General features: G+C 35.1%; 1 protein-coding gene across 12 annotated transcripts in view; it reads left to right on the forward strand.

Moving 5' to 3' along the window:
- The window catches only part of LOC124451417, a 115,155-nt gene that overhangs the window by 51,106 nt on the left and 49,672 nt on the right, over positions 1-14,377 (forward strand). The window contains exons 8-10 of one of the 12 annotated variants that reach the window (XM_047002035.1): positions 2,459-2,545; positions 3,250-3,418; positions 10,142-10,304. The exons of the other annotated variants lie outside the window; for them this stretch is intronic. Coding sequence (XP_046857991.1) covers positions 2,459-2,545; positions 3,250-3,418; positions 10,142-10,200 — 315 coding nt within the window. The 3' untranslated portion in view covers positions 10,201-10,304. Of the gene's footprint in view, positions 1-2,458; positions 2,546-3,249; positions 3,419-10,141; positions 10,305-14,377 lie in introns of those variants that run through there. 12 annotated transcript variants of the gene reach the window in all.

The following is a 14,377-nucleotide window of genomic DNA, read 5'->3' on the forward strand; positions in this document are numbered from 1 at the left end:
TCTCTTATCGTACTAACACTAGCGCTAGCGCACTTCAACTTTGCCTCCCTGATTTCAAAAGCTGACTTTATACACAATGCAGGCAGCACTATTCATTATTATAAAGATGTTTTGAGTGAAGACAATTTACTGTTTGAAGATGTCTTGAATAAAGACGAAACATTACATTAAATTCTATTTTTAAAACTCTCTGTACTTTTTGGTTTATTTTCATGGCTCTACATAGAAAAATATGACAGAAGTTCAATATATCGTTGGAATTTCTTAGTGTGTGGTAAGGTGAGCACTGAGTACCCTTCAACTCTCTACATCCATTGCTTGAATGTCGCAGGATGTGTGTTTTGCGCGGGAAATTTAAAAAGGTAAAATACAAGCATAAACGACAAGAGTCGGCAAATTTATTTTTTTAATATAGTTTTAGAAAGGTTATTGTATTAACGAAATAAAAAACATTTCACTTGTTCCTATTGAGTTGTTGAAACACTTGTGTTCCTATTGAGTTATTGAAACACTTGTGTTCCTATTGAGTTATTGAAACACTTGTGTTCCTATTAAGTTATTGAAACACTTGTGTTCCTATTAAGTTGTTGAAACACTTGTGTTCCTATTAAGTTATTGAAACACTTGTGCTCGTATTAAGTTATTGAAACACTTCAGCACCTATTAAGTTGTTGAAACATTGCGTGGCAAACACGAGTTCACGAGTGTTTTTATGACTCTTTTAAAACACGGAAAATGGTTTCTATTTTTTAAATATTCAACTTAATCTTAAATGAAGCTATCGTATATCATTAAAACAATGTTATGTAGCATTATATAAATGTTACGTGCTTGAAAAGTCAAATTTAAAGCTCTCAAGTATAAGTGGTGTTGCCATGGTCAACAAGTCACGCTATTTAACTTTCAGAATTTATAAGTACGAAGAAATCTAGAAATCTATCGTTTTTTTGCAGGAAGTGAGCACAGAGGACTAAAAATAGGCCAACAGACGTTAAATGATTTTCCATTCAATTTAACCAGAGAGCAAAATGAGCTATAAATTGACCTGAGTATACTTACTTTGCTCTAGTCATTCACTGCAGTCGTTGCCAACCAGTAGTGTCGTTGTTTCATTTGTGAGAATATATTGTGAGCTTTTAAAAGTGATTTGAATTTCAAAAGAAATCAGTATGGTACAACTGATTATATGAATATACATCCCCCCAATTAATGTCGTTGCCCACCGAAAGGTCACATAATTATTTCAACTATTTGTGGTGCAAATATGTAAGGCACGTGCCTTGCTTATTAATGCAACAAATAATATCTTGTCGGGAATAATGCTCATGAAGGAAATGTTGAACGAATCTTTGATTTTCAATCAAAATACTTTCTAAGTTAGAATACACCATAGTATAAAGTATAGACCTGGAGCTAAACTGCAAATAATAAAATTCGTTAATTTTTTTGACAAACGATTGCCTTCAATACTACTTGTAAAAATTTTCTGTACAATAAACTTATTTTAGTTTCTCGTGTATCATGACTAAAACAGCGTAGCCCAAAAAAAAGATTATTAGATTCATTCTTTTCCAGTGAAAAGCGGGATGCTTTCACTAAAGGGCAATGATGAATTGTCTAACATTAACACCGTATTATGTTACTGTATATTTAATATGGAATTCGAGCTCTGTCCATATGAACTAATCAGCTAAGTACGACCTAAGTACGCCATGTGAAACAGAGGGAGTACTGTGTGAAACAGGGAAATATCGTGTGAAACAGAGGGAGTATTGTGTGAAACAGGGAAAATATCGTGTGAAACAGAGGGAGTACTGTGTGAAACAAGAAAATATCGTGTGAAACGGAGGGAGGAAATGGAGGGAAAAATCTGTGAAACAGAGGAAAGGAAATGAGAGAGGAAACAGGAAAATGTGAAACAGAGGAATGTGAAACAGGGAATGGTGAAACAGGGAGACAGTGAAACAGGGAAAATATCATGGAAAGAGAATGGAATGGAATGTGAAACAGGAAATGGAAATGAAACGGAGGGAATGGAAATGGAAATGGAAACGGAGGGAATGGAAACAGGGGAAAATGTGTGAAACGAAACATGGGAAACAGATTACTGTGTGGAAACAGGGAAATATGTGAAACAGAGAGTATGTGAAACAGGAAATATCGGAAACGGAGGAATACTGGAAAACAGGAAAATATCGTGGAAACGGAGGAATACTGTGAAAGAAACAGAGAATGGAAAAATTTGTGAAACGGAGAGTGTGAAACAGGGAAATATCGTGTGAAACAGAGAAAATATAGGGTGAGGAATTTATGAATTAATCAAAAACTCCATGATAAAGATACATAGTGTGGGAAGTTGTATAGTAAGAACGCAGACGAGATTGGGGGGGGGAGGCTGAGACAGATATATGATCTAATTATTAACGCTGATCAGTATAAACGAAGTTTCATATCTTAGATACCAAAGAGTGACCAGTTGCGTTACATTACGGTGAAATTGAACGACAACAAGTCACGACGAAAAATATCTTTGTCATCGAACGAAGTAAGTTCATTGTAAAACTATGAATTTTCAATTTTGCGTTTCACGTGTTTCTAAACTTCCAACGCTCTGTTTTTCTCTCCTCTCTGAATAGAGTTTCGTTAAAATCTTCTGTGAGCCAATTTGAATCTATCCAGGGGGCGCACGCTTCTGACACATGCATGGGTGCTCACTCGCATAACCCCCCCGGAAATGGTCTACTGTATGTTAGTATTCTTGGGGTGAACCTGCTTTTATGAAGTCATTCCAATTCGTTCTAGACTTCTAGTTGACAGACGTTAAGGACCAGTATAAAGAAAAAAATTAGCTTTTAAAATTATAGTTTCATTGAAAGGAGTTTGTAAATTGACAGTGGACTTTGTAAAACAGTTTTGTCATATCTCTTTGCATTCTCAACTTATTAAAGTTGTGTGATTTCCCGTGTATGGAGAGTGACCTCACGTTGCATAATAAGTAGCTGCAAATTTATAATTTGAATGAAACACCTATGCAGAAGTTCTCATTGTGCAAAAGTGACGTCACTTCCTCCACAAATCTTGAGAATGCAGAGTTGTGATTAAACTCACCGTCATTTAACGTGTTCTTTTCAATGAAATCATAATTTTAACATCATATTTATCGTTTTATCGTTTTACTTTCCCCAACTGACTTTAGTCTTTATGATGAAATTTCGTTCATCCAACTATCTACCGTCTATCTTTCGACAGTTGGACGATCAAGAAGGAAAAGAAAATTTCGAAAGTGGAAAGTACGGTGTGGAAGATGTTAAAAACTCGTTACCAGACTCTCCCGACGGAGTGAGCTTTGAAAGTTTGATGAAAGACAGAGAGGAACTGGAGGGATTTCAGAGGTTTTTGGAGAAAAGAGATCCCAAAGGTTGGTGGAACTTTCTGTTTTACATGCCTGCCATCACAGTATGTTAAGAAGGAGTGGATCACGTGACGTCTGTTGTCACGGCGACGCGGGTCATGAATGAGATATTATTAGAAAACAATATTTGTAAATGTAGATCGTCCTGTTTAGTGTAGTCTCGAGAAGGACTGTTGTTGTTGATGTTGACTGGCTTTAAACATCCTTAGTAGTCATCTTCAGAGTCAAAAGACTCTGAAGATGACTACTAAATGACTACCGTTAAGGTTGTCGAAAAATGACTCTGAAGATGACTACCGCTAAAGTTGTCGAAACATCAGTCAACAACAACAAAAACAGTCCTTCTCAGAACCATACCAACCTGGACGATCTACATTTACAAACATGTAGCGATACTTCCGGGCTCAAACCATTTACTTTATCCCAATAATATCTCACCGAAGAGAAGGAAAACGATAGCAAACTTCCATACATCAATTTTTAGAATTTAATACCAGAGAGCAATGTTCAAATAAGATAAGTGTAATACCAGAGAGACAATTGTGAATGAAGTACGTACTTTCTAGTAACACAATTCCGGTAATTAGATTCCGGTAATAGAACGAGACATGTTGATGGTGTACAATCCAAATGGTTGCATCAATAGGACAGTTCATTATGTTCAATCGCTGTACATCACTGTGTGTGACGACGGTGTTTTGATGACTTCAGAAGTACAAACCTTGAAAGACCTAAAAACGTAAGATCCCAATTTTCTCTCTAATATCACTATCCAGTGGCAATGTTCCATATTTTCTTAGGTAATGTAAGACAATATTTCCAAGGTTGTGTTCATGAGAACGTTGAAAACGAAACAGAGATAAACTGAGTAAGGCATAAAGTAAATCCTATAATCTTTACGATTCTGAATTGGCCGTATCCTGCATGCTTCATTGCAGACGTAATTTTTTGAGCTTAGGTGAATTTATTTCGAAGACATTTCGATTTCAAAAACTTTGTTGTGAAGTTGATTTGATTGTTTGATTAAACATGACGATAGTTCTTATTGAATACAAACTAACTGCGTAAGTATTTTTACATATTTATTGGACACAGAAAATGACTTAACAAGCTCAACTTGCCAATCAGTCATCATCTTCTTCAAAAGTCTTAAAATAAATTGTCCATCATAGGTTTCTTAGGCATCCATATAAAGTTGTGTAGTATTGGAGACTGGTTTTGGAATGAAGAAAAACACTGAGATCGTCAGCCTTTCTCTCTTTCCACCTTGTAGTACAGTTTGTCAACTGATACCTCCTAAATCTTTTGTTTCCGTCAATGACCCATACGAATTTCTCGATGCGAAACAAGGCACTGTCGCCCCACAAGGCCATAATTTGTCTATATCTCTGAATTGCTTTCAAAAACAAAATTTTTCGTGAAAGCCGCTCAAGACATGACATTGCCTTAATCAGTGTCTGTTTTTTAATGAAAGATAGAGTGGGAAGTATGGTGTCAATTATTTTTCTGCTTCACTAGCCATTGCTTATGATAATTCGAGTTTAACCTATCAAAAGCTTGCATGTAATAGCTATATTATAAAGGCGATCCGACAACTAGTGTTTCTCCCCAGAATAATGAACGCTAAAATATAGATACCTCAATCCAGCACTTGCCAATCATTTAGGCAAAAAATGAAGGCATATTCAATGACAACACTTTATTATGTAGTACATTAAATGAAAGTCAATAGCACAAAACAAATGTCGATGAAATTTATTGAACGCTTATTATAACTCTTAAACAAGTATTTACAATATGGATGACGCAGCAATTCTGCCTTTGCATGTGAAATTTTTATGAGTGATAAATTGCAAGTCCTTTTATTACAGTGAATGGTTTGAGCGTGGGAGTATACTTTTTTAGATGTAGATCGTCCATGTTAGTAGAGTCTTGAGGAGGACTGTTAGTGTTAACGTTGACTGACGTTTCGACAGCCTTAGCGCCGTAGTCATCTTCAGAATCAAGTGAGGAGTAAAAGTCAGGTTTGCCGTATTTGTTGTCTGGTTCATACGCCATCGTATTGTGCATGCAGAGGTAATTTGTACATGTCAATTGTGTATTTCGGATTAGTGTAGATATGAGTAACCCACTTCTTCATTGCACTTCTTCGAATTGAATGCACCAGGAACTGTCAGCTATTAAATAACGTTTGGATAGCATGCTAATTATAGACGTTGAATGTGTGGAGTCTAATAAGCAGCTTCAGACTGTTTAACAAAACACAGATCTTCCCCCAAGAAACTACATAGTGTCTTCGAAAATGGATACATTCTATTAGGTAAAACATTATCTCGAAAAAGAATTAAAAGCTAGATGAGTAATGTCAAGGTTACCTGAAATTATGTTAATGATGGGAAGGTGTAGAAAATAGAATGGATTTTTGTTTGTTGGGCACATAGTCGTTAGAGGGCGCGATGTAAAAGGAAGATAAAGATAAAGTGCTTACGAAAACCTAAGTGTTCTTAAATATGGGCGTAAGAATATCGTTAGTTTTTGGTTTTTAAGGGGACATATCTATTAATTATACGTAATGTTAAGTTCTTTTGAAATCCAGTGTTTTCAAAGGCTTATAACATGCATACATGAAAATGACCCCAGTCTTCCTACGCCTGCATGTTCTCATATGCTGCAAATTAGCTAATCTTGGCTTGTTTTGGCAAGATTGCTATCGAGTGAGTAATACAACATTGAGATTGTTTTGTGGTTGCACCTAAGATCTTTTTCAAAACAGTTTTCTGAGAATTTCTATTTGACACGTCACGAGTTTTATTAAAATGTCTAACGCAGTATGGGCAAAGTGAGAACAAAATCATGTTTTTAAAAAAAACCTATTATCTGTATATGTTTTTTGTATTTGCGATAGTTTTCATTCTTTTTCATTATCATTATAGCTATTCGTAACTTTTCTCAATATTGTTTATTTTTTGTTGTTAGATTATTAAGAAAGTTGACAGCCAAAACCTAAGGATATGCTATAAAGTACATTTAGTCGTTAACTTATTACTGCAATGTTTAACTTATTACTGGAATGTTTGCGATGATAAAGTCGACTTTGGATTGATCATATTTTTAGATTGCAACCCATCTTCATGTAATTATCAAACATTGTGGCTCGCTCACAAATGCTGGTGCACACAATAGTAGATAAAGTGTTTTTTTACTTGACCGCCAACATGGCGCCATGACATGACATTCAAATCACCTATTTTGCTAGGAGCAGTTAAAGTGACACTGTGACGAAAAATTGAGTCAACATTTTATTACAATTTATAAAATGAAGAGTTGTTAAGCATACTCTCCAAATTTTAGCGGAAAATTCCATCATAATCCAGGTTTTTTTGTATTCAAACCTGCTATTACTCGGCTGCCATTACTGAGCTCTCATTTAATAAATTTTGGCACTCTATTTTTCAAATTATTTCATTTCACTATAGCTCAGAAACACATATAGACTTCAAATTGTCTTCGGAGCCTTTTCTTAGCAAAAACGCTTACACAGACGGAGTTTATTAGGCTTATACTGAACCTGCATGCTGCAGTTACTTGTTCTGAGCATATAAAATATTTGCAAGATTTAAGCATGCGATAGCATAAGCAAGAATTAAGAATTATCTTTACGATTATCTGAAGAGAACCCAACCAATACTTGGTAATTTTGTCTCTGTATAGAGTCAATTGTACGGTGTTATGTTGAGTATTCTGTATATTATTGTATAAATACTCGAGTGTTAACAAGCTTTATACGTGTATAAAATGTGACAACTGGAACTTAGAATTTGTCGTGAAACATAGAGTCAATTGTACGGTGTTATGTTGAGTATTCTGTATATTATTGTATAAATACTCGAGTGTTAACAAGCTTTATACGTGTATAAAATGTGGCAACTGGAACTTAGAATTTGTCGTGAAACATAGCGAGTATTTGTTATTTTGAAAGTTGTGACCTACAGAAAAAATGATGGCACATAAAATGGATGGAGGTGCTTCATTTAGCACCCTGGTTTGAACCAGTATGTTAAAATACTTTGTTGCTGAAAACTGCTGGTTGAAATTTTGAAACAATTTTACTCTTATTGTCGCACGCTTAACTCTTGCTAATATTCCATATGCTCAGTACTAGTAGCTGCAGCCTGCAGGTTTGATGAAAATATATATTTTTAACTGCAAATACAAAATCTAAAATACAAGTAGCTACGTTTATTAACTTTAAATGTTAAGCATACACCAAGCGGGGCTACTTTAAAATTTTAAAATTTTCCATTTACTTCTTTAGCAATAATCAACATTTCATTTTGTTGCGCCAAAGAGAGGCCTGTTTTTTAAAGTGCATCGCTCGAAACTCAAAACTCACCGGGGTTGTAGCTAGCTATCAAAAAATAGGTACGCAATGCATACCAGTGGGTAGCCTATCAACTAAATAGGACTAAATGAAGTAGGTAAATGAACATAATTCAAATAAAATTGTATATTTGATATCATTTACACCAAACTCGTTTAATATTTAAAAATTAACTTTAGTTATAGGACTAAAATTAAGTGAGTGTTTCACCATTTCTGCATTTTTCGAACGCTTAGATTGCACGTCTAAAATGCATGTGCTCTCAAGAATCGCATCAAGGAAATAACGTCATTTAGATTTCTTCCGACTTTTAAAGGATTTTTTCACTTAAAGCCATTTTCTTACAGTTAAGTTTTAAAAACGTTTTCTGACGTGTCTTGGATGTAAGCCGTATTTGTTCGAACAAGTGTAGCGGTATTAATTTTCTCACCACACGTACGGCGCTTATTGGAGGGCAGCGCTAGCTCGGGGAGGCCTTATGACATGATTATTCAACATAATTATACAGGGAATTAATTGTGTTTTTAGCCATCGGGTCGTGTTTTTAATTTTTTTCTAATCACGTCTTGAAAAGTCTATACATTTCCAAAGATTTTGTGTTTATTGCAAACAATGTTTTATAGTAAACGCTTTGCTCAATAATTGCAAGTGATCGAAAGTATTTTGTATTTCCTGTTCATGGATTACATAGTTTTACTTCTGGTGTCCTAACTCCTCTATTTGTAGGAGTTAGGACACCAGAAGTAAACTAAGCGTCCGCCATTTTGTTCCAAAAGCCAGCATATACAATATAGCGTTATAGGTAGAGAAGACAAATTTTGGCTTTTTGCATGTTTACAGAGCGACAGGGATCAGTATCTTTGAATTTAGTTGTTAAAGGTAGTATGGATATCGTGCTATTAGAACAGCTTTAATTTAACCCAGTGGACTACCGAACTGAGCTACAGTAGGATATACCACAAAGTCAATTGTGTCGTGCTCGTGTGCGGCCATTCCGGATTTATGACTGCAAATGTAAACAGAAAATAAATCCGACATAAAACATCCCAGATTTGCGATGAATCCGAAAACTTTAGCCCTAGTGTAAACGGGGTCTTAATGAAAATTCGCTTGCGAATTGTAAAGAAGCTTTTCAGCAATTTTGTTGTGGCAATCTGGAATGCTCGTTTCAGCAAGGATTTGCTTACAGTTTTCAATAAGGAAAGTTACAACGTTCTGCTTTGGAAGTATTTGATCTTGCGTTTTTGTAAACAACTGCTCTGCACACGTAGAAGATCTTTAACAGCACGTAAGATGTAAGTTAAAGATGTTATGGTATAATCCCTTAACTGCGTAAATGATTGGGCTTTTACTTGGTAATCATGTTCTCCAGTGGAAGCGGGCGGTTTTTTCTCGAAACCTTAATGCAAGTTTTCACAATGTTTGTTGAGTTTGATGAACTGCTGAACTAAGTAACCACCAAGATGTTCTAGGCTTTATAGTTCTTTATTCTTGCTCAAATCAATCATCATCACAATGTTGTTCGTCTATACATAATGGATTGTCATTAAGACAACTCTTTGGAAGCTTTATGTCAAGAAAAGATATTTTGTCAGCTGTTTTGTCTGTTTCATAAGATGATGTTTCCTTTCCAGGCATGCATTGTGTCATACCACACACCAATTTGGTTGCAAAACCTCTGTTGCAAAGCTGTTGCTGAAGCTTCTTTACTTATAATTTCTTCTTCAATCAGGTATTGAATTGCTGCTCCTATTTTTCTTGACAAGAGATTCTTCGCAAAGCTTACTTCATTTTGTTGAAATGACATAGATTTAAAGCTTTATCGTCCAAGTGTGGTGCTACTTTCATATTGTGCATTTAATCATGGTCAACCAGCTCTTTAACAAAGCGTATTGTAACTGCATTACTTGGTAGGTTGTTGTCACGAACCACATAATCTGGTAGATAAATAACTTGTTTTTGGTTCAAGTGATTGCGGAAATATTTCAACAAGTGTAGAACATCTGGCATGAAGGTTAGTTGCATGTTTTCAACCACAGGATGAGAGCATGAATTAGATAATACCAATTGTTCGTATTCTTTTGAAAATTTACAGGATATACCGAATTTTCTTAAAATTACCTGATTACCACCTCGTATATCCATTGTGATATTCATGACTTTAAGGTTGCTTTCATGCGCTTTTTCTATTATAACAATTATTATTTGCTTGATCTTAACAGCATTAAAAGAGTCTCCTGTAATGTAGTAAGCTACCGCCTGTTTCCATCTGGTTGTCAAGCCACATAACATCAGGACAAATGCTTGATTTGCCATAACATCTACCATTGATTTGTATTTGCTCCCAGAAATGGTACATTGTCCTTTTACTGAGCCTGTTTTTGATCAAAGTCATATGAAGATTTGAAGGACGTTTGATCTAGTAGAAGATAACTGTCACGCTTTTCATCTGTCATGGATTTTGTCTTGGTATGAAATATTAGAAGAGTAACTGTATGTAAGAACATAATTAAAGGTGTACGGATAACTGCTTAAAATAACTTGTTAGTTATGCAAGTATACCTTCTCGGCAAGTGCTAAACAAGCCTCAGAAATTATACCAGCTGAGAAACCAATGTGTTGCATTCTCCGATTTGATGTGCGAATCGAGGGTAGTGTCTAGTTAAAGTCCAACAACATGTTATAGCCAGTTGTTCCACAGGAATATCTTAGTTGTGTGGCTTGCTCAATGGTGGAATTGCACCAAAAGACTGAAATTATACCATTTATAGAACTTAGTAAATTAAAAATTGCTCTCCTCATCACATGAATACAATATTTTTAAATGTTAAAACAAATCACGTTTACCCTGTGTACGTTTTTCATTTCAATTTTTTTCTAGTGAGAAAAGTTGATCATCGTTGAAGATAGCTGATAAATTGTTACGAAGATTCTTGTTCTTATTTTGCAGTTTTACAAATTCTTCACACCATCTTCTAATTTCAAGTTCTTCAAAAGATTTGCCTTTAGAACAGTTTTCATCGTAGTTTTCAGATTGCATTAGTTCACCGATCTCGCTCTCTTCAACAAAATTGCTTGCCCAACCGTGTTAGCGTTTAACGGAGTTGATTTTTGCACAAGGTTTAGAAAGATTCTGAAGCATTAGAGAGATTTTTAAGTCAACACATACCGAAGAAACATTTACGACACACAGCAAGTACTTGCCCGTTGTTCTAAAAATTCGTTTTCTTGGACTTTTTCTACGAAGTACTAGTTTTTGATGTGAAAACAGAATGGGAATTGCATTTGGCTTCAATTTACGGAGAATAATTGGCTCAAACTGACTCGCTTCAAAGTGCATTTTCATAAAATTATCACTTTTATTTACGAAGCCGTTTACAAAATCATAGAGTTTTGAAAGAAGGTTTATCAACGAATATACAGGGTATCCACCAAAAAAGTTACACTACAGAAATCATTTAATTCTTCCTAAAGCGTACACGAGAAAAATTAAACGAGAATCTATAATTTCAATAGTGTCACTTTTATAACAATACTGTACTTAAACAAGTTGGTACACGAGATATGATACAAGTAATCAATCCTTCTAAAAAACGTTTTATTCTAATTGATATTCTAATAACACAAGTAAAATCATTTCATGGCATGATGACTAAGACGAGAGGTAGATGTTGGATTGAAGTGACTTATTGCGCAGAGCCCTTTCTTTCTCTTTTAAATGTTCTTTTTACCACTCGAGACCGCGTTCATTCTATATCCATCTTTTTTTCCAATGCTGGAATCAACCGCGCAACATGAAACCATTTTAAAAGAACTTTGTAATTAATCTCCTATGTAAACAATAGTTAAACTTCCCGCTTTTTCAACAAAAATGGCGGCTAAAATACCCATGTGACCACATTTACCCAATCTTTACGCAGAATGCAAAGAGCAATAAGTGTCCCAACTCTTTCAATACAGAGCTATCTAGCATGCGCAGCGGCTACCCACAAAAACTGAACAGTTTAGAAAACGTCACTATAGTCATCAACGCGTAAAATTTGCAAAACCCTTTCGTGTAAATGGGTATAGTTAAACTTCTAATGGTTAGTCTAACTATAAAATTTTCGAAAATAATAATCTTTTCTGGGTAAAAATTCTGTTCCCGAAAAGCACTTTTGAAAAAGCTTGCGCACGGAAATGACGCAGCTAAAATACTATTAGAACACAAAGGATTAAAATATGGCACATGTTCTTCAAGATAAGAAAGTTTTAGGAAATTTTGCTGATGCGTTTTAAATTGTCGATTATTTGAACTTTTGTTTTAAAATGCCGTTATAATCGTTATCAGTTATGCGTAGGTTTGTGTTTGAATATGAATAATTAATGGGCAATACCATGCAGGAAAGGGTCAATTAAGGAAAACTCGCTCATAGCCACATCTGTAGTGGATTGCAGCTGTTACTAGCTAACTGCCGTATGTAATTTATCGCGCATGTTGTGCTTTGCGTTGCATGAACTTCGAGAAAATTTTCGGGCACGTACGTCGCACGTACGCCATAGTTTTGTACGTGTGTAACACTTTGCTGCATGAATTTTTTCGCGAATCAAGGCCATCGCGTTTGATGATTGTTGCCTTGAAGCAACATCAGCAGCAAAGGGTTCGGAGGAAAAATTCAAATTGTAGTAATTCCACCTCACATATTTCTCATGCGGAGACCAAAAAATTTCAGCAAATGAGAAAGGTACTATTTTCAAAGTTTTTCGAAAGAAGAAACAACGATTAGGACTTTTGTTGAAGTAGCAGCCATTGCTGTAAAGGTATCGCATGAAAAATAATGCTCAATCCAGTGCGGCTTCTATTAGTTGTACTATGCCAGAATATTTCTCTGAATCTGTGCATTTACAAGAAAGCTTAAAACAATTGATTGCAAAACAAGGCATGCACCTAATAATTCATTATATGCATCCCTTTATAGAGAAATGGTTAAAAGTATATCTAACAATGAGATCTCTAATCTGAGAGAAATGGTTAAAAGTATATCTACCAATGAGATCTCTAATCTGAGAGAAATTGTTAAAAGTATATCTACCAATGAGATCTCTAATCTGAGAGAAATGGTTAAAAGTATATCTACCAATGAGATCTCTAATCTGGTTGGGAATGTTTTTAGGTTTCAAAAGAATTATGTTTTCCCTCCCTTCCGTTATCAGAACGAGAGAGTTTTAGATATGAGTGATTTGAAGATTTTTAATGGTTTTGTTATTTCCTATCAGAGGATGGTGCATATTGTTTATCTTGTTTAATTTTGGGGACCTTTTCCCTTTAAAATGTTTTAAAAGTTCTAGATTGATAATTACTCTTTGCAGTTTGTGATGGTATGTAGATGTCCATGTCAGAGTCAGGTTGTCAAATAAAAACGACAGTCAGATTTCTAGATATGCTGATGAATCCCTGACAAAAGGCGAAACAGCGAACATTTTAATAACTAATTCAATGTTATTGTAAATGGTTTGAACCCGGGAGTATCGTTACATGTTTGTAAATGTAGATCGTCCAGGTTGGTATAGTCCTGAGAAGGACTGTTTTTGTTGTTGTTGACTGACGTTTCGACAACCTTAGCGGTAGTCATCTTCAGAGTCAAATGAGGAGTAAACGTCAGGTTAGCCGTATTTGTTATCTGGTTCTTACGTCATTGTATTGTTTTATCACACCTAAATCGCACATCTCAACTAAAAACATTTCACTTCACACTAATTCACAATGACAATACACATTTCCTGTACACACAATACAATGACGTAAGAAATAATTGGTGTGCTGGTGTGCAAAATAAATTTTATGTTGCACTGGTGCGTATATGACGATCAAAGCATAATAATATCAAATTAATATACGAAGTATCGCTAATCTTGGTGTACATAGGCTGTTTTCAGTGTTTTGTTGTGTCAAACATGTACGTCTCAAAGTCTTTGAAAGGAAAAATAGTAATTTAAGGAAGATTGATGATACAGTGTGTGATATTGCAAGAGACTGAATCTTGCTTTGTAAGCCTTTGTTGCTATTAAAATATCGGAAGTTACTGCTTATAAAAATGTCATTTCTCAACGCATAACTTCCCTTTGAATTGGATGTGAATATCTCAAATTTCGCCCACGGCTGCACAGAACTGTCAATTAAATTATCGATCGCGGACCGTGGTTGGCGCATACTTTGAAAAATCCTCTTTTTTCCTCAAAATATAGCAAAGCAAATGCATCAGGCGTCAGCATGCGTCCCCATGTTGAGTTCGTGTTATTTGTCATGAATAACATGAATGAATTTAAATGAACGAACTGATTTAAGTGATTCTATTATTTTACAGAGCAGTATTTATAGTATTCATTACAAGATCCACGCGCTATGAAATATGAACGCGTTGTTAGAATGTGGTGTTAGGCCCGTTTCAAACGACAAACTTTACAAGTGCCGAATGCATTAAAAGCAAAAGATAATGAGGAATTTGCCTCATTTTCTTTGCCTGAAATGCGTTCGGCGCATGTAAAGTTCGACGTTTGGAAAGAAGCCTTAGATTAATATTATTTCGCCTAAAAAATAAAAAGTA

The sequence above is a fragment of the Xenia sp. Carnegie-2017 genome, unplaced genomic scaffold (genome assembly GCF_021976095.1).
Source record: "Xenia sp. Carnegie-2017 unplaced genomic scaffold, XeniaSp_v1 HiC_scaffold_24, whole genome shotgun sequence".
NCBI classification, from domain to species: Eukaryota; Metazoa; Cnidaria; class Anthozoa; order Malacalcyonacea; family Xeniidae; genus Xenia; species Xenia sp. Carnegie-2017.